The 22,014-nt window shown below is 44.7% G+C and overlaps 7 protein-coding genes across 7 annotated transcripts; 6 read left to right on the forward strand and 1 right to left on the reverse strand.

Annotated features, from left to right (window-relative positions):
- Window positions 1-1,330: 1,330 nt before the first annotated feature.
- AOL_s00173g165 (uncharacterized protein) lies at window positions 1,331-2,673 on the forward strand (the record flags this gene model as incomplete). Its single annotated transcript, XM_011127907.1, has 2 exons — window positions 1,331-1,963; window positions 2,029-2,673. The coding sequence occupies 2 exons, from the start codon at window positions 1,331-1,333 to the stop codon at window positions 2,671-2,673; spliced, it is 1,278 nt and encodes a 425-aa protein (XP_011126209.1).
- A 634-nt stretch (window positions 2,674-3,307) lies between these two features.
- AOL_s00173g166 (uncharacterized protein) lies at window positions 3,308-7,607 on the forward strand (the record flags this gene model as incomplete). Its single annotated transcript, XM_011127908.1, has 4 exons — window positions 3,308-3,346; window positions 3,395-3,717; window positions 3,795-5,403; window positions 5,535-7,607. The coding sequence occupies 4 exons, from the start codon at window positions 3,308-3,310 to the stop codon at window positions 7,605-7,607; spliced, it is 4,044 nt and encodes a 1,347-aa protein (XP_011126210.1).
- Window positions 7,608-8,200: 593 nt separating this feature from the next.
- AOL_s00173g167 (uncharacterized protein) lies at window positions 8,201-8,536 on the forward strand (the record flags this gene model as incomplete). The annotated part of the gene is made up of 1 exon (XM_011127909.1): window positions 8,201-8,536. The coding sequence occupies one exon, from the start codon at window positions 8,201-8,203 to the stop codon at window positions 8,534-8,536; it is 336 nt and encodes a 111-aa protein (XP_011126211.1).
- Window positions 8,537-8,542: 6 nt separating this feature from the next.
- On the forward strand, window positions 8,543-9,605 carry AOL_s00173g168 (uncharacterized protein; the record flags this gene model as incomplete). The annotated part of the gene is made up of 3 exons (XM_011127910.1): window positions 8,543-8,647; window positions 8,718-9,362; window positions 9,417-9,605. The coding sequence occupies 3 exons, from the start codon at window positions 8,543-8,545 to the stop codon at window positions 9,603-9,605; spliced, it is 939 nt and encodes a 312-aa protein (XP_011126212.1).
- A 1,560-nt stretch (window positions 9,606-11,165) lies between these two features.
- AOL_s00173g169 (uncharacterized protein) lies at window positions 11,166-12,644 on the forward strand (the record flags this gene model as incomplete). Its single annotated transcript, XM_011127911.1, has 3 exons — window positions 11,166-11,291; window positions 11,358-11,688; window positions 11,752-12,644. The coding sequence occupies 3 exons, from the start codon at window positions 11,166-11,168 to the stop codon at window positions 12,642-12,644; spliced, it is 1,350 nt and encodes a 449-aa protein (XP_011126213.1).
- A 1,670-nt stretch (window positions 12,645-14,314) lies between these two features.
- Window positions 14,315-18,590, reverse strand: AOL_s00173g170 (uncharacterized protein; the record flags this gene model as incomplete). The annotated part of the gene is made up of 6 exons (XM_011127912.1): window positions 14,315-14,362; window positions 14,442-14,681; window positions 15,685-15,903; window positions 15,966-16,061; window positions 16,135-17,449; window positions 17,503-18,590. 6 exons carry the CDS (start codon window positions 18,588-18,590, stop codon window positions 14,315-14,317), a joined length of 3,006 nt encoding a protein of 1,001 aa, XP_011126214.1.
- Window positions 18,591-20,300: 1,710 nt separating this feature from the next.
- On the forward strand, window positions 20,301-21,836 carry AOL_s00173g171 (uncharacterized protein; the record flags this gene model as incomplete). Its single annotated transcript, XM_011127913.1, has 3 exons — window positions 20,301-21,589; window positions 21,656-21,726; window positions 21,811-21,836. 3 exons carry the CDS (start codon window positions 20,301-20,303, stop codon window positions 21,834-21,836), a joined length of 1,386 nt encoding a protein of 461 aa, XP_011126215.1.
- Window positions 21,837-22,014: the final 178 nt, after the last annotated feature.

The following is a 22,014-nucleotide window of genomic DNA, read 5'->3' on the forward strand; positions in this document are numbered from 1 at the left end:
GGAAGGAAGAAAGGAAAGAGGCAGGGTTGTGCAACCTATTTTGGGAGACGGGGCAGGGATAGTGCATGTTGGAAGCGAAGGGAGCATGCTTGTGGGCGGCAACTGCGACGGAGAACCACGACACCGGAAGGGAATGTCCAAGTAGGAGGCGCAGATTGGTCAAATTTGACAGGAAAGATCGATCGAGAGACATAAGAAAGACGGAATATGAGTATTAGATTGATTGGATTTTTCCTTGATTCTTTTCTTCTTTCCTTCTTTCCTGGGTCCCTGTGGCTTAAAGGGTTCTCGAAGGTGGGGTCCCAGATTAATATCAAAGTTTAGGCGACTTGGAACCTATGCATTTTGGATAATTGGTAAAGGCCACGACTTTGACAGGCGCTCCATCCCATCGGTGAGTTCATTGATGCCGTTTCTTCCGGATTTTGCCTCGAAGGATTCAATATTGAGGCACGGGACCAGGGCCAAAATGCATGCGACTAGACCGACTGGCTATGCCGTTTAATGTTGCATCTGAACATGGTCATAGGCGGTTGGTAAAATTCTAGAAAGCATATATATTGGTATGGAACTTTCCAGCCGGTATTCAGTCGTTGAGTTCGAGCTCTCAAGTATACTTTCTTGACTGGCTGGGATATCAATTACCTAGTATCAGTTACCCAGTTATCGATTAATTAGTTAGGACTTCCAGCGCCTCTATCGAGAATTAGAATTGTAAACTAACCTAGACCCGGATAACGGGAATGTAGGTCCGTTAAACGATGGGGCTGAGAATTAACCAAGACCGGTTCGCGACTTCGCTCGGTTGTATAGTTGGCTTCTGCACTACCTCGCGTCGTTACATCTTGGAAAAGAATATTAGTTTCGGCAGACTTCTTCTTCGCAAAATCTTATACATGATTGTATAATTGTTCGTGTCGTGGCTTTGCTTCAACGTGCGATGTTAAATGATATGATCAGCTATCGAACGTCTAAAAATATTAAAATGTAAAAGCTCGGCAGCGGACCGACCGCGAGCCAAGGATCAAGAAAACTGGAGCGGGCCTGCCAAGCCAAATCCAAACAAAACACACAACTGCTATTTGGTCAGCACTTCGAACCATCATCCCTGAACACCAAAGAACCAACTATCATTCGAATTCTGCAGACCGCGGGCTTGGTTCTGGCTTGATCCGAATCCCGAAATTTCACCACACTCTCCTTTTTTTTCTCCCTTCGAATTCACCGATAGTGTGTCATGTCTTGATTTCTCGTTCGGTGCTTTACTCTCGTGGTTAATAGAAACGACCAGTTTCTTTGTGGTGAACGTTTATTTCTTGACTTTCATTAAATGCCAATTGTACCCATGCTTCGACTTCGCAGTTCCCCACAAAACCGTCTCATCCGTCGCCTGCTGTTTGCCACCATATTCTTTCTCCTAAATGCTCATCTATTCATTTATTTCCTACATAGCCCCAATGAAGAAGCTTCGGACGACTTAGCTTCTCTCTGGGACTACAATCCGGCCGTTACGGTACCCATGGTTCACGGTATCGGGAAGGTCTATATCGCAGCGAATCATTGGATATCCGGGAAGATTCTTAAACCATATTGGATCAATGGATTGTTGATGTTGATACAACAGTTGGGGCCTGAAAATGTGTTTGTTAGTATTTACGAAAACGGATCTTGGGATGAGACACCAGCAATGTTGAGGGAGTTGGATCGAGAGCTTGAACGGATGGGAGTAGAGAGGAGGGTTCTAATTGAAGCAATCACGCATCGGGAACAAGTTGCAGAAGTTGTCGCACAGGGTGATGACAAGCCCGGCTGGGTTATGACGTCGAGGGGGATGAAGGAGCTACGGCGGATACCGATGCTGGCGAAATTACGTAATCGACTGTTGGAACCATTGGAGGAGTTACAGAGGCAAGGAAAGGGTAATTTTGACAGGATATTATTTATGAACGACGTGGTTTTTACGGTGAGCTTAATATACATCTACCCGACATAGATATCCTATCGAACTCATGCTGATATATGGTTTAGGCCGAGGACGTCATTACCTTATTAAGGACTCGGGACGGAAATTACTCAGCCGCCTGTTCGGTCGACTTCAACAAACCACAATACTACTACGACACTTTTGCTCTCCGAGATATCTATGGCCAGGAGGCGGCTAGTCAACGATTCCCGTTCTTTGCAAGTGGTGAAAGCCGAAACGCCATGATGAGAGGGGACCCAGTTCCAGTCCAAAGCTGTTGGAACGGCATAGTCGCCTTCGATGCTGCTCCATTTACACGCCAGCAGAAACCATTACGTTTCCGTGGAATCGACGATTCACTATCTGTTTTACATCTTGAAGGATCGGAATGCTGTCTAATACATGCAGATAATACTGGAGGATTTAGGTCGTTGCAGAGGTCTGGAGTCTGGATGAACCCGCTGGTTCGGGTGGGGTACAATTTCCCAGCATACCGTTACCAAAGAATTCATATGTACCAGTGGCCGGAATATTTTATTTCCATACCGGTTAGGATTGGTACTAGCTTGATAGGGCTTCCGTGGAGGAACCGGAAGGTGGGTAAAAGATTGGCGAGCTGGAGGAAGGAAACTGGTGGAGATGAGAAAGGGGATTTTTGTCTGGTTGATGAGATGCATGTGCTCGTGGAGAACGGATGGAAGCATGTCTAGTACCTCCCTCCAGCTGCGCCATCACTCATTTATCCTTTCTTCCCTCGCTATTTCTTCGAATGAGGTTCTTTTCAGTGTATCATTTTTGATATCAGTTTTTTTTTTTCCTTTCTTCTTTCCATTTTTTGATTCCTTTGTCAGTTGCATTGAAAGATTTGGCGTTCAAAAAAATTATACTAATACTGGGAAGCATCATCATTGGCGTCGGTGCAGTGTGTATTATACTATTATCAACTTATTACCTTGAATGACATTCTAAGAATATTAATTACTTCAATATACTAATATCCCTTTAAATTTAGTTAGCTACCTGGGGTCGAATTTGGCCTCGGGCTCAACATGAGTGGAACAAAATTTATGGAAACTACTTACCTACGTACATGTACATATATCGAGTAGTTCATGTATCCGAAGCATAGCAATTCACTATCAAGCCATAAGCTACTTGCCAAGCCTCGATGTACATGTACTTGGCAGTGGCTGGTACAGCTGGTACCAGGTATAGATGGACCAATTCTCGTTCTCGCGAGCTTTTAGGACTCGAGGCTGCGGGGTTTGACTTGGCCCCGCAGACATTTAAAATAAAAAGACTCATGCAACTCTATCCGTGGAAGACATATCGGACTAGAAAATCATGGCTGACCCTTTATCGACCATAGCCAGCATCATTGCAGTAATTCAAGGGATCAATGGTTGTTAGAAAATATATTCTGGGATCAAGGACGCTAAGGGCGACATCGATAGGCTTAGCGTCGAGGTGGCTAATATCAACGGGCTGGTTGAAAGAGTTGGAGCGTTGATCCGCGACCCAAAGTTTTATGGACTTTCTGAGAACAAAGACTTAGCGGGCGCACTTGAGGGCTGCCAGGATGAATTAAGAAAGCTCCAAAGCAAACTCGATTCGCAAAAGCTAAAGGAACACTCGCGCCTCAGTCTGTTCAAACGTACGAAATGGCCATTCGCTAAGACTGGCGTGGTTGAAACGATCAACAATCTAGAAAGATGGAAGGGCTCGATTAACTTATTCCTGAATGTGGACCAGACGTGAGTCACCTTGTATGGGTATATTTTGAGTAATTAAACCAGGACGGTAGAAGCTAATATAAATTCTGGACATCTAGGGATACAATACGAAACGTTAACCAAAAGTTCGACTTGGCAGGCCTCTTAATTGCTGAAACAGCAGCCTATGGGAATTTCGCGGACCGACATGAACCTGAATGCCTACCTAGCACGAGAGTTGAGCTACGGAAACGCATCGAAGAATGGGTAGACGCTCCACGCGGCGCGGGCGTTGGCGAATGCATTTTCTGGCTAAGTGGTGTTGCTGGGACTGGAAAATCCACGATCTCGCGGACAACCGCAAAGGAACTTCGTGAAAAGGGCCAACTCGCAGCGAGTTTCTTCTTTAGGAGAGGCGAAAAAGACAGAGGAGGAGCCGCCCGACTTTTTACGACTCTAGCATCCCAACTGGCAAATAATATTGTCGATGTTAGGCGAAACATACAGAAAGCTATCGAAACGGACCCGAACATTTCAAGTATGGGCCCCGGGGAGCAATTCACCAAATTGATCTTGCAACCTCTCCGCGATTCACAGGAACCCGAGGATCAGTCTCGATATGACAAGATTATTATCGTGATTGATGCACTAGACGAATGCGATGAAGAAAAGGACCAGCAACTTATTATCTCTCTTCTCTCGCAGTTGAAGGACTTAAAGCAGTTTGATGTCCGTATCTTCTTGACGAGTAGACCTGAGCTACCTATCCGTCTTGGCTTCAAAGACCTCTCTAAGGGCATCCACAAGAATGTCATCCTCCACGAAGAGTCTGGGACTGACCGGGACATCGGTATTCTACTAAATGATGAGTTTTCAAAGATACGAAAAGCTCGGGATCTCCCCTCTGATTGGCCGGGTCAGGATATCATACAAAAGCTGGTAGAGATAGCCGTACCGTTATTTATCTTTGCAGCGACAGCTTGCCGTTTCATCGCCGATGAGAATTGGGATCCCCAGGAACAGGTCAAACTTGTGATGGAATCTCAAACAGACTTGAGCGAGGATGTGGAGAAAACCTACACACCGATCCTCAAACGACTGATTGAGAATCAAAAATCTATCGCTTTGAAAAGACTGGAATCGGAGTTCAGACAGATAGTTGGGACGATCGTGAATCTTGCGAGCCCGCTTTCAGTCCCATCACTTGCGCGGCTTTTATCGGTATCAGAGACAACGATTGACCTTCGGCTTAAAAAACTACACTCCGTACTTAACATACCCGGGGAATCAAGCCGCCACGAGCCCGTCAGAACTTTCCATTTATCTTTCCGTGATTTTTTAATAAGTCAGCATCTCCATGGCCACGCGGAGTTGTCACGGTTATGGATAGATGTAAAAAAAACACACGGAATGCTCGCTACTAGGTGTATCGAGCTTATGTCGAATACTGAGGGCCTAAAGCAGGATATCTGCTGTTTAAACTTACCTGGAATATTCCGATCAGAAATCGACGAAGAGACCATACAAAAACAAGTATCTCCGGAACTTCAATATGCCTGTCGTAACTGGGTATATCACCAAACCCAAAGCGAAGAAAGCATTTGTGATGATGATATAGTGCATACATTTCTGGAACGGAGTCTCCTTTATTGGCTAGAGGTGGAAAGCCTTCTTGGCGATATGGAAAATACAATTCAAATGATTAATAACCTGAAAACGATTACAGATGTAAGTGGCCCCCTTCACTCGATGACATGAATCAACTACTTGGAATTTGTATCGTTTCGTAGTTGCTGTGATAAACATAATATAATCTGGCTTCTCGCTTGAGTGGAAAAGCTGACTATTGGTTTATTTAGGCTCTGAAAGGCAAGAAACTTTTGGCTTTACTGCATGATATAAAGAGATTCTTGCTTCAAAATAAATATATCATTGCCAAAGCTCCTTTGCAGACATATGTGTCGGCAATCATGTTCGCTCCGGAAGAGAGTCTTGTTAGAAAGTTATTCAGCCCCGAAAAAATGATTCCGTGGGTCCGCCAATTCCCCCGGATGGAAAAAACATGGGACCCTCTGCTGCAAACACTCGAAGGACACATATACACTATTTTTGCCGTGGCGTTCTTTGATGGTATTATAGCGTCTGTTAGTGCAGGTGATTCTTCGATTAGGCTGTGGAGCGCAAGTACTGGAGCCGCATTGCGGACGATACGGGGCTTGCATTTTAAACCTAACAGTATAAGGAATTTAGCGTTTTCTCCAAATGGTATCCTGGCGTTGACGTCCGGTAGCGTGATTGAAATGTGGAATACCGATACCGGAGAGCTGATAAGGAACTTAAACGGGCACACCGATATTGTTAATGCCATAGCTTTCGCGTCCAATTCTAGCGGAATTTTGGCATCAGGTTCCGATGACATGACAGTCAAGCTTTGGGATGCGGATTGGACATTGCGTCGAACGCTTGAAGGACATGCAAATAGAATAACATTTATAGCGTTTTCTGGCTGTATTTTGGCGTCAGCTTCCGGGGATGATGATATCAGGTTATGGGATATAGATGGGGTGCTGCTTCACGTGCTGGAGAGCCCTACCTGTTCGGTGACAGCATTGGCATTTTCTTCTGATGGTCTATTGGTTTTAGGCCTTTGGAACGGTACTGTCAAGCTGTGGGACAAGGATGGAAATTTTTTACAGTCCCTAGAACATACGTCGTTTATTCGGACCGTCGGGTTTTACAAAGAAAATACGTCGTCTATTCGGGCCGTCGGGTTTTACAAAGAACTTGTAGTATCTATAGCTGGCGACAGCACAATCAAGTTGTGGGATCGCAATGGAGCGCTTTTACGAACATTGAAAGGATATGGTTTCGGTTTGAGAACATCGGTTTTTACTTCGGATGGTATTTTGGTGGGTGGATGCGATGATGGGACTATCAGATTGTGGGATTTAAATGAGTCCCAGCTGCGGGTCTCGGGCGAGCGTACGGATAAGGTTCGGGACGTATCCTTTTCTCCTGATGGTAAAATTCTGGCGTCCACAACTATTCGTGAAAAGTGTATCAAACTTTGGAGTGAGGAAGGAGAGCTGGTGCGGACAATAAAACCGCATGAAGAAGGGGCTTCAGACATGGCTTTTTTACTGGACGGGCGTGTTTTGGCGTCGGGATCCAAAGATGGGATTAAGATATGGAGTACGGACGATGGATCGCTACTGCGGACTTTTATCAACAGTGGATCCGGAGACTCAAGAATCAATTTAGTCCTTCCTTCTGACGGTAAAGTTCTAGTGTCTGCAACGGGAGGAGGAAAAGTGGGAGTTTGGAGTTTAGACGGAGAGCTACTGCAGAGCTGGAGTAGAGGCAGCATCATGGAAGCACCTCTTGCAATCTCGTTTGATGGTAAATTTCTGGCATCTACTGTTGGTTTAGGCATCGAACTGTGGGATGCGGCTTCTGGGTCACTACTGTGGACATTTTTCGGTCACACAGCACCTTTGGGAATGGTAGCGTTTTCCTCTGACGATAAGATTCTGTTGTCTGCATCTTATTACGATCTAACAGTCAGGCTGTGGGACGTCGGGACCGGGAAGCCGCTGGAGACGTATGCAGATTCAGCGGACCTTCTCGAATTCATATCCGACACTAATATCAATACGGTGAATCTATGGGACGCACGTACCCTAGCGCGATTGAGAACCTTTGCCGTGGGGCGCCTGGACAATAAAAAAAATCAGCGACATGAAAGAGTGGAACGGAGCCATATTATCGTTGAGGGGGAATGGCTGAGTCGGGGTCGAAATAGGATTTGGCTTCCGCCTGATTATAGATCGGTCCGCTTCGAGATCCAAGATCGAACATGGGATATTTGTGGCGATAGAGTTGCTTTAGGTCATCACTCTGGTCAGGTTTCGTTGATTGGATTCAAGTCCTAGCTTATTCATTTATCGATGTTATAGCTCCTAGATCCGGGTTTTTTTGTATCATTATATGCGCTAAGACGAGGCTCTTTTCGAATGGGACCCGGGGAGTAGCTGATCAATTGAGGGAACGACGGGGCTTGCTTCAGCACGCTTTTTGTGTTAGCCTGTTGCATTTTCGCTTTAGACCGGTTTGTTGCATTTTAAGCATACCAACGCAATGGATCAGATCGGCATTAAGATACAATGTAATGCAAAGAAGTTCAATCAAAACATGTGGCAAGCATTCGGCTCAAATGCTTCGATGTTGCTATACGTATACTATACCGGTCCTATTTATACACTTAGTATATATCCACGTTTCCATCGTAACCTATACAACACAAGCATTATATAAATATAACTATTTATTGAGAGATCTGCCATGTTGGACAACATGTCCAGACGATCCCATTCGAAAATTCACCAATCAGTACACAGTATTTACTTACTTGCTTAAGTACTTAAGTACTTAAGTAAGTAGGTATATAGGTAAGATACCGACCTACTAGCTTTAACCATCAACTCCCACTACCAGTATCTTTGTCAACATTTGATTATCATCAAAAATGACGAACACCGATTCTGCAAATCCATCCCAATGCGATACGCATGGGACTAAATCACTTCCTCTCGCTGAGTCAGATACCACAGATTCAGTAAGTGAGTTAAATGCGAAGGAAACATCCATCGAAGAACCTATGCTTCTCATGCATATGGACTGGTCTCATCTCAAATGGACCCCCGACCCAAAAATGTTAAACTGGTCGGCCTTCGACAAACCATCTCCAGGTTCATCCCGTTGCGTTACGCAGGGGACTGAAAATCCGACTTCGATCATTGAGGAGTATAAACCTCCTCCACAGCCTCGAATTTCGGGGACCCCTGAGAAGAAAAAGACGTAAAGACTCATGGATATGAAATGGCCACCCCGTGGATATGAACCTGGTTTCATATCTGGTGGTCCAGCAGATACTATCCAAAAATCGAGCACATTCCCTCTACGTATGAGAAGGGTAAGTAACAATCCTCCTTCTTTTCAAGCTAAATATAATCGAAGTCAAAAGAGTACTAAACGAAATATAGACGATACCCTCTTACGGTGCCGCCGCGTTTGGGGGGCTATGCCCAAACAAAGAAGGCGGATGGAGCGGGTGTCATGTTGTTTCCTCGCGTGGAAATACCGCGATACCAAGCGACAACCCTGCAGCAAAGTTAATGCGGGGAAAATCTGTTGTATCCAGTTTATGCGCAGTTGGGAGAATTTTTGATCCCGTGACTGGTTGTTCCGAGTCCGGATTCTGGATCCAAAGCGGTTTTTTCGTTACAGCGTTCCATTTTGCTAAATGGAACACAGAGAATAAGCCCACTACCGAAGAAATCAACAATTTCCGCCTCGAGGCTCGAGAACTTTTTGTTTCGTGCGAGACAATTGCAGGTATCCCAAAAGATCCGGATAATGTTCCGGTCCGTTTTGAAGATGGTATCATCGAAAGTGACTGCGCAGTTTTCCGACCCTCCGATCCTAACTATCGACCAAATTCCTGGATACCGCACAATCGGCTTTTGGACCCCGAGATGGTGGAAGCCCTGTCACTGGACTTATCCAAATATTTTATCTTTGCAGCTGGCTATAATTGTGGGAATTACGAAGGGTTAGATGAATATATGGAAGCATATAAAAGAGGATTCCCAAATAGATTTGAGGGAGCTGGTGGTACCCTCCAAGTCGTACGTTAATTAGAAGTCTCAATCAGATACCATGCATACTAAACTATCCAATAGGAACCTGACTACGAGCAACTTCTTCATCCTGATAGAAAAACAGTCTCATGCGGAAGTATTAAAAAATACGATGCATCACCTCAAATCCTTGTGGATTGTAGCTTTTGGAAAGGTTATTCGGGTGGGCCCATCTTCTGCATTTTTAACGAAGAAAGGTCTGTACCATTTGTTATCGGCACAAGTAAGTAATAAGCCAAATTTGCCTCTATGGTATGATCAAAATGTTCTGACGGGTGAGATGAAGTAATTGGGGGTCTTTATGATGGCTTCTATAATGAAGGCATACAGCTTCCAAGAGGGTTTGCAGATTATTGTAGGGGAATACATCCAAAAGAGTCTCGGGCATTACATTAGTTTTTCTTGTCCATCGTTGTATCTTAAATCCCGCAATCGATACAACAAGTTTTAAAGGTCTGTTCATGTCCTTTAACTTGTAAATAAGTAGTTGAGCTGCCTTCGTGCTCTCCGCTTACCCTGGACACCTAGAAAGTCTCGGTATGAGACTGGTAAAGCAATGATAAAATAGAACAAGTTTAAAATTTGAAACCGATCAAGTGCTCATGTCAAAATAGCTATATATATATAGCTACCAAGCACTCAGATATTTAATTTCGGGATGTGCTCACCGAATAGATATCTCAGTCACGATTTCCCTAAAGAAGATCTATAAAATTATAGCTGTCAGGATATATATCATCCATCTGATACTGACATCGACTCCACTCAAGGCGGGTCGTCGAAATATCGAGGAAGGGAGAATCGTAGCTATTAAAGTTGCCAGCTCTACAATATCAGTGTTTTTACGTATAACCTCACTAGGACATAGTTCGATCGGATCTGCGAAGTACTGTACTCGATAGGTAGATATTATTCCTCGCGACGGTGCTCTACCAGCTGAGGGACTTGTTCCGACAAATCACAGGTCGGCAAAAACTTTCAAATATTTGGAATCTCTAGATCCAGGCTGACAGAGGATAGCGCACTGTTTTTTTTTTTCAATCTGTTCATTAGACGGGGTCTATAGTAGTAGATACCCAAGTAGGTATCGAGATATCTGGGCTGCGTATCTCATAATACTCATTCCTAAGCCATTTTTCGTACAATACAATACATACCTCAGTCAGAAAGCCTATATCCATTTATCTTAAATACTATACAGCCCAATGTTGAATTTCATGAAATAATTTAATTTAAAAGGTAGCTTAGCTTGGGACTTCGCCACTGCGCCACGCAAACGGTCGTCGTACGTTACGTTAGCTTAGCTAAGGCTGAAACATGACAGGCTCCATTCCATTCCAGAACCAACAACCAAACCAGCCAACCAGAACCGCTTTCAACCTCCCCCGGCAAAAGCCCGCCCGACACGTCGTCAACTGTTTGAATTTTACATCTCCAGTTCAGGCAGCAGCTACCAAGACGACTTCGAGGCTGCTCTGACCACGCGTGCTGCTCTTTTGGTGGCGGTTGCTCAAAAGGAGTCTACATCCCTGCTAGCTGGCGGCCTTTTAAGCTGGGCCGCTTTCTTACCATCACATTGTCACCACCACCACCATCATCATCACCATATCATCTCACCTAATACGAGCGACGACGTCACTTCATCACAACCAAGAAAAACGGACATCCAGCTACAAAAAACATCTAGGAATTTACATCCAATCCGATAAGAAACGCTGGAGCTGAAGGGGATTTAATAAACAAGAACCAACAAATACACCTTATCCTTCCTTGCTGGCTGCATTACACACCATGCCGGCACCACCTCCACCCCCACCGCCGCCTGGCTTTGGTGCTCCCGGCTTCAGTGGTGGTGCACCTCCACCTCCACCTCCCGGTGGTCTTCCTCCTCCACCTTCGGGCGGTGGTGCTGGAAGAGTGTGTTCTCATTACATCCTAGATTTTGACTATTGTCATGTCTCGTGCTAACCATTGGGTGCTTAGGGAGCTCTACTCGGCGATATTTCGAAAGGAATTAAACTGAAAAAGGCCGTTACAAACGATCGATCCGTTCCACAAGTCGCAGGCAAAACAGGTTCGGCAGCTCCCAGTGGAGGTTTAGGAACTGCACCGGCAGTACCTGGACGACCGGCATTAGGCGTGCCCCCTATCCCCGGAGGCATCGGTGCGAACAGACCGAGAAGTTCGAGTGATTCCGGCGGTGGCTTTGGAGGAGGCGGTGGTGGTGGATCAGAAGGTCCACCACAACTGGCAGGAATATTTGCTGGCGGCATACCAAAGTTGAGAAAGAATGCAGGAGGGGTCGATACTGGAGGTATGTCAATATACAACTGGGCTGGTCAGTTACCGCAGGAAAGCTAATACAATTGGATCGTAGCGAACAACAGCTCGCCATATCTATCGGATAGCGAAACAATACAGAAACACAAGGCCCCTGTACCGCCAAGGCCGATACCCGCGAGACCTCCTGGTGGACGACCCGGGCTGCCATTCCCTCCGTCTGCACCAGCGATACCGGGTCGGAAGCCACCGGCCCTAGCACCTCGTCCTGCTTTCCCAGGAGGTATTCCACCTCGTCCATACTCAGATGCGCCCCAGGCACCGCCACCAGTACCACCGACACAACGTAGATTATCGTCAGCTCCCGCAATACCTCCACCACCACCTCCTACGGGCTCAGCACCACCAATACCTGGTGCTAGCAGACTAGGACCAAACCGAAATGCACCATCTCCAACACCACCTAGCTTCGCCGCCCCGACAGCACCTCCACCGCCTCCGCCCCCACAACCAACCAGAAATGTCGCACCACCCCCGCCCCCACAGATGCCAGTAACACCGCCTCATACGCAATCGAACTTTGCAATCGCGGCCGCTAAAGCAGCATCCAACTTTGGACCTCCTTCAAACCATCCTCCTACACCACAAACACCGTCTGCGGCTCCTCCAGCACCCCCTCCAGCACCCCCACAGAGCCGAATCCCTAGCCGGCGAGATGTATCGAATTTTACAATATCATCGAACATCAATGCTGCAGTTGGTCGTGGAAGGTCCGGGATTCCTAGTAGGCCCGATAGTGTAGCGTCTACTCACTCGATCAAATCGAATGGAAATGGAAGGCTTGTAGTTGATGATATGAGGTTCAGATGGAAGAGAGAGGAGGAGTTACCGAAACCGAGAGAATGGTTCGGCCCACCTTCTGGAGGCTGGAAGTATAAGAGCGGAAGGGGAAGCAGTGTACCATTTGACCTAAGACTTTTAGATCATTAAGTTCAGTCGAGTTGGTTCCATTAGGAGGTGTTTTTGATCTAAGGTCGCGAGGAATTTGATATCTTAGCTTCTGGGCTTTATATAGCGGGATCGATTAGATTGCATAATCAATTCTGTAAGCTAACGAACGGGCAAGATTAACATCAAATAGCGGATGGATACGTTCCAAGCCTCAAAGTTCTGTGTTCGCAATGGAATTGGCAATCTATTGTATCTGTACATGCTCCAAATTTACCTTTGACATGTACGAATCCTCATTGCGACGTTTCTTTTTTTTGTTTTTTTTGTTTTTCCCTGGATAGATCCATTCCGAATCCCTTTCCACGGGTGTAAAGGCCTTTTTAAAAACATGGCCGTTGTTCTGATGGTCGGATTTCATCCCTACCATCCCCTCCCCTCCCTTTCTTACTCGCATTGATAAAACCTCATTTCTAGCAGGGTGGTATTTATTTCTTTATAGCATCGATTTATCATTCATTTTCATACAGCCTTATCTCATGACCGTTGTTTTCTCTTCATCTCTCCCGGTTATGACAAAAATTGTTGATGAGGCTGTCCGACTTTATGAGTTTCGCTTCTTCTTCTTCCTGTTCTTCTTCCTCCTTTTTCTTTTTCTGATTTAGCTCCGTGGTTTTCTTGTAAACATTTTTTTTTGCTCTTCTTTAGTTTTCCATGCCTTTACTCTCTCCTCGGTTTTCATCGTACATTTTTTTATCTTCTTTTTTTCATCTTCTTTCGCTGTAAGTAGGTACAAAGTTAGGGGGGGCAGGTAAGTCAGTGTTTTTGGTAGCTAAAATAGACATCGGTTTTCTATTGATATTGTGTTTCCGTTAACTTCCGCTCTTGATAAATGAACTATGCCCTTGATCGTACTGTGGACTTACGTAACCGGCCGTGAGGCGATCGTGATATCTATACCTACTTACCACTTATAATTATAATTAGAATTAGGCAAGTAGATACACTACTTCGCGAAAGCATATTAATATATTTTAGCGTAATGTAAACATGATGGGAAAGGCCAAGAGTTGTAAAATCTATAATTCTTAATTATAATCATGCACGACCAGACAAAACTTAGGGGCTTGCGATGTAAAATTCGGATATCACTACTGAAGACAGCCCATATAATATCTGAGACGGTCTAACTCTGAGCTGAGTCTGGTAGCTGCTTAGAGAGTATACATAGTATGCAACGTATTCTTGGACGGATATGCTGTAGGGCTCCCCTTTATATCCTCGTCCGAGTTAGCGAACAGAGCTTTTTATAATTTAACTCGTTTAATTTTTGGGGACCCATGGCCCAGTTCCGTCCGAGATACCGTTTGAAGAGCCTTTGCTCCTTCAAGTCGACCGAGCGGCCACAGTTTCATATACATTTAGAGAAATGCTATTGCCGGCACTAGCAAGAAAGAAGGGCCGGCAATAGCATTTCCGGAATCCTAGAAATAATAATACAATCTGGAGATGTTCCCACTGCACTTGTCAAGCTCAATTGCTCAATTAAACCAACTCTCTGGATTTCGTCGTTGAGAAGCGTACTCCGCAGCTGCCTCCTCAATGAATGATTTGACAACCCATGCGAAATGATTTGACAACCCATGCGAAAATTCTGGAATAGTTTTGCTTGTGCATGCGCATGGAATATTTTTGGGTGTCGAGAATCATTGCTAATTTGCCCCATTTTCGTGTGCTAGGGCATTGCGTTCTCGGATGAGCTATTTAGAGATGTTCTGTTAGTAACGTAACACCATCACGACTTACTTTGGCATGGAAAAAAAACAAAAAAACACATACCTTCAAGTCATTGAGGCGAGCATAGTCTCCAGGCTTCAGCTCGTTCCTAGAAACCCTTTCAACTTCCTTGGGGGTTGACTTTGCAAGGAAGTTGACGAGGCTTTCGGGACTTAGAGCCTCTCGATTTTCCGATTGTGAATCTTTGACGGCTTGTTCGTGGCATTTGTATAGTGCTGTGACGACGTGGCCTGGAAAGAGTTGGTAGGGCCCTTTGCCGTAAAAACCTTTTCGAAAAGTTTTCTTTGAGGTTGTTTACAGTGGTTTGAGGATCGGTTGGATAGATATCATCTTATATAAGTAAGTTTCAGGTTATGGCTCTTAGCACATAACGAAGTGTGGAGAGAGGTGTTCTTGAGTCGAAGTATTATAGCTAGTTGAGATGTGAAAGATAAGTTTGGGAAGAGGTCTGCGGGGGCTCTGGGTTGGCTATTTATACGTCCCGAATTTATGATATATGAAATATATAAGATTTAAAGGGCCGGCGGCCGCGGTCTGCGGGTGGATCGATCGTTGATTGGGACGATTAGTCCAATATTAAGCACACCGGTACCGGTGTCAGATGATCATGAACATCTCAACGTGTACTAATTTCAGCATACATATACTGGTATAATATGGCGCTATCGATATCGTGAAGCGCTTCATATATTAAGGCTTTTCTGTACATGGCTGTGGGGTAAAGTTCTGAGGTGTTTTGCATGAACGTTAACTGGAATATTATTTTCGAATATTTAATTAATACCGCCATGCATAGATGGTTCGATTGGCTGCTAAGCTAAGTACGTTTCTAGGAGATTTGAAGAGCTTGGCTTATTTCCCCTAGGTGTTATTTTAAATATCTCACTGGGTGCTTTAATATAAGACTAGAGGACCGGGTGACATCGGTGATAACGCACGTAACACACGATATAGGTAGGTATATAGTACCTACGAACTTGAACGTGCGTCTAATATATGTATAATCTTCGGGGTAGATATCGTTCAAAACAATTTACAACAACTTATGCACACAAGTGCGGACGACTGAAAGCTGCTATCTTGAGTAAGAGGTGGTATTATGTATGGATATCCCTCAAGGAGGTAGATACTAGGCTCTTAAACCAAGATTATATTAGAAGACAATAGATACAACTTTAGTCTCGATATCGATACTGGCTTCTTCTTCTTCGTCACCCTTATCAACAGTTTCGAAAGCTTCTTCCCCTTCATCAAAGTCTTCTCATTCCCCATCGGAATCTTCTACCTCTTCAAAGAGGCCTCTCGCTTCTTTCTCGAGTACCCTCTCCATTTTACTCCTATTATTCCCACCCTCACTTTCTTTTGCATTTAGAACAGTCGGAATATTTGAGACATCGATTATAGCTTCTTCTGGAAGCTTTTGAATCTCTAAACCATGGGTTCGAATGAGGACGATCATACCCTTTATAGAGCTCGGGACGACATTCTCCACATTCTTATTCACCTAAGAAGATAAGCAAATTAGTTTAAAGAACTTGAAGCAGCGAATCGGATTTCTACACTAACATTAGACATCATCGTATAGTCCCCCACAATGATTTCCGCAGCTTTTGCTCGTGACATTGCGAAACAAAGTGTGTTAGTTCTACCTAGAAGTCCAACCTATAGAGAATAATTTGTTAATAAACGTATACTTTATATCAGAACTCCGAGAAGGGTATTCGACCCAACTAACATGTGGGAAGTTGTGGGAACAAGTCAATGATAAAATGACAACTTCTTTTTCATGACCTTGGTAAGAGTCCACGGTCTTTATTTGAAGCCCCTGTGAAACCATATATTCAAGGTCCTTTTTCAGCCCGAAAATCTGTCTGCGGTAACATGCGAGCACGACTATGTTGCATGCGGTGATACCATAAGCCACCATTTCATACACGATTCTAACAATCGCTTTTCTTTCGTTTGGGTTTTCGTATGTATTAGGAGCTGTTGTCTTTTCTGGGCTTGGAATATTGACCCATATGGCGTTGGTTTCCGAATTGGGGAAAATTTTGGTCAGTACCTCTCTTACCTTCCTAGTTGCTGGAGAGGAGAGTATGGAAGGATGATTAACAAAATTCATATGGGAATAAAAGGATTTCTTTACTACCCGTGAAACCTCTGGGCTCATACGGTAGTTTATTTTCAGCTGTGCAGTTGGCCAATTAGAAGTCCTAAACCTCTGGAAAAGACTTGCGGTCATGGTACTCCCCTCATGCGCAGAGTATGGTTTCAACTGCGCCTCATCTCCCATCAGAATAAATCTTTGGATGGTTTGACGAAATAGAACCCATGGTAGGAGACTATTCATCTCATTTGTTGCTGTTGCGTCATCCAAAATGAGCATTTGTGGTTTGAAGCTTTTCCAGTAATCTCGAGTCGAAAATAACATTTCAATCGTTACGAAAACGATTGTCTGTTGCCCAATTATTTCTGACTTGAAATCAAGCCAAGTTGTTCCTTCCGGTTTTCCGCCTCTCTGTTTAACCTTGGATGCCATGGAGTGTGCTTCGATTACAGATCTGAAGGGATCGTTCTCTTCCTTTAGGGTACTTCGAGCATCTTTGCTTAGTAGGAACAGCATTTTGTATTTTGGGTCTGGTCCGAGAGCTTTCAGAGTCCCTGAAAAGAGTGCCTGGATAGTCTTAAAATTATCGGCAACGACAAGAATGGGTAGCCACTGATGTTGAAACTCGATTGTCGCCGCGATTGCCGAAGCACACGCGGTAGTTTTCCCTGTACCAGCGGGCCCCGAGATAAGAACGATGCCGGAGAAATCTTCTTCTTTATTAAGCATATGTTTGAAAGCTACCTCCTGGGAGCGGTCAAGGTCTCTCAGTTGGGGGCAGTTTTCTAGGAGGGGGTCGGTTTCATCTCCGAGCATTCTATCGTAATTTGCCCATAAAATATCATGGCCTGTAATGGGCGTATCTTCATCAAAGGATTTCACTACTTCTGCGAGGGTAAACTCTTGTTGCTGTTTTCTGATTACGGGAGTGCAAGGTAAGAGCCTAGGAAAACTTTAATTAGTTGGTAGGGATGCCGGATGATATTTTTTACTTACTGTAACTGCCCTGCAGATGAAGCTTCCGCTATCACCAGGCTTTTGTCGGAATTCTTTGACAATGTGAGTTCAAGTAGACCGCTGTTGTTGTATTCTTTGACTTGATCCGCGGTACAAAATGCGGAAATGGATTCACCATTTTGGAATTTGAGTATGAACTGTGGTTTACCCCCTAGCTGGTGTAATTCCTGGATATATTCTTTCTTGCGAGGGTAAAAGACTCGCACATTGCCCTCTTTGCCAAGCGCCAATTCAACTTGCCCACCCAAACGATCCTTAAGAATCTCGTCCTCTGCCTCGAATTCTTTCTGGATTGCCGTCTCCCATGTACGTCGATACAAGAACTCGGACGTTGTAATCGATGGCATGGATTCACTGGGTGAACGGTTCCTGTCGGTACAGATGATTGTACGTTTTCCTTCGAGCGCAAGCAAAAAATCCCTTATTTTTCCTAGGACGCTCACATTTTGTGGTTCAAAGAAGACCTCTACAGAGCAGAGTGTCGTAACATCTTTATAAACCTGAGATAAATCCCTATTTGAAGCGAGTTCCTTCGGGAGATGTGATTTGCAGGTTTTTCGGTTGAGTTCAAGTGTAATGCTGCATCTCTTTTCATGTAGAAAGACGGACCTGATTGATGGTGGGAATATATCGATGCGCATCGTCGGGGCTCGAGGGTTGATATCGAATGACCTGATACAAAGATATGGAACGGCTGGACCGGTAGCATTGACAGGTTCGAAAATAAAAAAACAGAGTTTGATAGTAGGAAGGTCTACGTGTTCTCGGCTAAGCTCAATGTATCTTAAGGCATTCACTGTAAGCGGCTTTAGAATATCTTTCCTGTTGGGAAGTTCGGGAGGCTCTGGATCGTTTGAACCTGCTACCGGTGCCCCGACACTAGCAGCCCCCGTGATAATCTGAGAGTCTCGTTCTACGCGAATGTCAGCATCTGCTTGTTCATATTTTATCTCTCTTTCTATTGCATTCGAGAGACTCATATGGGAATTGCTATTAGCAGAAATTGATTCGGAATTTGACACACCCGTACCCCGATCCTCACCCATTGCCTTGTTTCTGCTTTCCATAATTTCAAGGTGTAATCACGCGAGAGAAGACGTCGAGAACACTACGTGATAGTGGTATTCGGGAAATAGGCTTCTTAAAGGGCCGGCGTTTCGAGCAAAGGAGATTTGGCCAAGAGCCGAGGAGGTCGGTATAAGATGAGAGGGAAGAGTGAATAGTACAGGATTAGAAGAAAATACTGTCGGATTCCGCCTGAAGTTGTGGGCAAAGTTAGCGTTGCACCGTCTCGGCGGGAAATCAATATTCAACAATGAATTATTGTCTCGAGCACACAAAACTAAGTACTTAGGTAGCGACTCTGCAATATAACTTAACATCGAAGACTTAGAGTGAATGCCTAATTTCAGTACCACGGTCACAGGATCGGTAAATATATGATCACCAATTCTCATATGCACCCCGTGGTGATAACAGTCGCGTAGCTGGTTAGTAAATTTATAAAACATGCCAAAGCACCTTCATGCATATTCTATTCTACAGGACTCACAGATAGTTACCGTGTGGCTAAATTCTTTATAAGTTAAACCGAAGGATCCATAGCTGTCGAGACTACATAGTAGCAAGCGCAAGCTAAATAGATAATTACCTAGGTATATTCTAACTTAGTTCCAACAACGCTACCAACGGCTAACTTAGCTATAGTAGGCAAGCTACAATATCAAAATTTACAATACACGCAGTAATGCTAGTTATTGCCTCCTGCGGGCGTGCTAGCGTTTTAGACACACGCTCCAGGTAAACGTCTAGCTTCGAGACTATCTACGTACAGCTTGTCGAGGTGGGCGGTCCTGATCTTATATTACACCAATGCATGCATGTATATATATATGCTGTCTTAATATATATATAATAAGCCCAGTCGCCAACCCTATCCCGGCCAATAATCGCATCGTATGTATGGTGGCCAAAAAGCCCTCACCTGAAGCTTAGCTACACGGTTCTAGAACACTACTAACATTCAATTGCAAAGTACAGCTTCACTTGCTACTAAACCCGGATAAATTGCCCTGAACCTCAAATGGTAACTTAGTTACGTTACACAAGGCTTCCGAAGAAAGGTCGTGGCCACATACGGCCCAAACGGGGAATTCGGTGCGGCTGACTCGCTGGCCCACCACAAACGCCAAGAATCGCACCAACATATCCCGTGCATTTGCCATGCCGAACATGTTCCCCATCTTCTGTTGTTTGATAGGTCTCGGTTGAGGATTTCTGCAGAAGAGCCGCGGTGGCGTCCCATTGTGATAACGGAATTGCGGGTCGGCGATGCTATCGACGAGGCTTTTGGTTTTTTGGCGAAAAATAATTTGTAAAAGCTGAAAAGTTTCGTCTCGAGAACAAGGCGAATGCCGTCCGAACAACTTGGCAGTTTTTGATGCCGCCTTTTCGTAGGTATAAAGAGGAGGGATCGGATAGTCGCATTTTCTTAAAGAGGTGATTGATTGCTTTGTTTCATCCAAATGGTCGTAAACCCTATTTTTGCGGCGTGCCTCTTAGAGCTAGAGGATTTGAAGTCCTTCCCAGTCTAGGTCCGGATTCCTGATGACAACCAAGAGGCTTGAGGTAACTATCAAGCGATTACTCTTCTAATATTTTATTTACGTTTCTCAGCATTTATTGACTGCCTTTTAGGAGTTCTGAAGGCAAGGTCGATATTTTCAATTATACAGCTGCTCATTCTATAATTATCATCCGACAAAAGTTTTCCGAAGATGAGTGGTGGATTAGAGGAAGGCCGATATGGCACACCGATTTCCTATAATACCCAACATGGCTTCAATCCAGCAGGAGTCTCTGAAATGCCTTCTGCTTATAATGCACAAAGCGACTATTATTCTGGACAATACAATCGGGCCCCAGAAATGTCGTATGCTTATGGTGCCAATGGCGGAAATGCTCTATACCCAGATCCGAATCCGCCCATGCACACAATGCCACCTCCACAATTCCAAGACAAGCCACCACCAGTAGCGCCTGTCCACTACGGTGCCACTGGAGCCGGGGCAGGAGCTGGAGCCGGGGCGGCTATGGGGATGGGAGTAGCGCCCCCGGAAAAGAGAATATGTGGAATACGACGCAAAATATTTTTTATTATACTCGCTGTCGTAATAGTGCTTATTATTGCAGGACTCGCCGCGGGACTCGCAATTGCTTTAACTCGGAAAAATAATGACAGTTCAAGAGATCGTCAGGCAGATGGTGCGGGGGCTGGAACAGTTAGTTCATCTTCAGTGGTCTCAACGACAACATCAGGAAATGGGCCCGCAACTACCTCTGAGGACAATACTCCTTTTATCCCTTCAATTGGACCTACGGAAACCTCTGACTCCATTACTTCAGAATCGTCGACTGCAGAACCGACTACTACTGAGGCTGAGGAAACTACTACAACGGACGAGGCCAGCACTGAGGGACCAACAACCACACCTGAGCCTACGACTGAAGAGATTACCACTGAGGAGCCGACGACTACACCTGAACCTACAATCGTAGAGGAAACGACTTCTGAGGATCCTTTCACAACTCCAGAGGAGACTATTACACCTAGAACGTCGCCTGAACCATCCCCAACACCACCGTCGGACGGCCTTATAACACCAACATTCCCCCCAGAAACTACTCCGAGACAAACCACCCCTAGAGAGCCGTCCACTCCAACTATTAGTGCATTTGCCCTTGAGACCGGTTACAATACTTTAGACCTTGTCGTAACTTCTACTACGGGCAACAGCGACCTCTGCTCTTTGCTTATTGCAGCCATTCCTGCCACTACGACTATCTATCCATCCATAGTTGGTGATGCAGAGGATCTATATACTGCATATTGGCAACTCGACAATTTCCCCGGAACACTCACGGCGACAGGCACACCACCTAATCTAACAGCAGATTTTCAGATTTGGAGTTTTGAGGTCCCAATCAGTAATAGCAACAATGGATGTGTACAAGAAGGAGGTGATAGCATGATTCTTGAGGAGAGCGGAGTTGCAATTTATTCTTCGTAAGTTATCAAGGGTTTAGTTGCCATAGGTTTTAGTAGACCTTTCTAACTAATAATCCGGCATAGTGGGTTTGCGTTCGGCTCGCAGTGTAATGTTGGTGGACTAGATTTTACGGTTGGCGACTTTTGCTATGTTTGTAAGTTGCAACCCCATTTAATACATTCCACATAGATTCTAGATTCTCTGTAATACTAACATAATGGGTTTTCTTCTTCGATAGATTGGGCTGGTACTTACTCCTCTTGAGGCAGTGCTGCATTTTCTTACTTTCTTTTAATTTATCACCTGATACCGTTTATATATGATGTATGATTTTATGATATTGTTTTTCCCAATATTACATAATCTTCTGGTAGGATTCTTGCCACACTAAAGACTATTAATACAAGATAGGTCTGCATAATTGTAAAGCCACGTTAGTAAT

Source organism: Orbilia oligospora (genome assembly GCF_000225545.1).
Source record: "Orbilia oligospora ATCC 24927 unplaced genomic scaffold scaffold00173, whole genome shotgun sequence".
Classification (NCBI taxonomy): Eukaryota; Fungi; Ascomycota; class Orbiliomycetes; order Orbiliales; family Orbiliaceae; genus Orbilia; species Orbilia oligospora.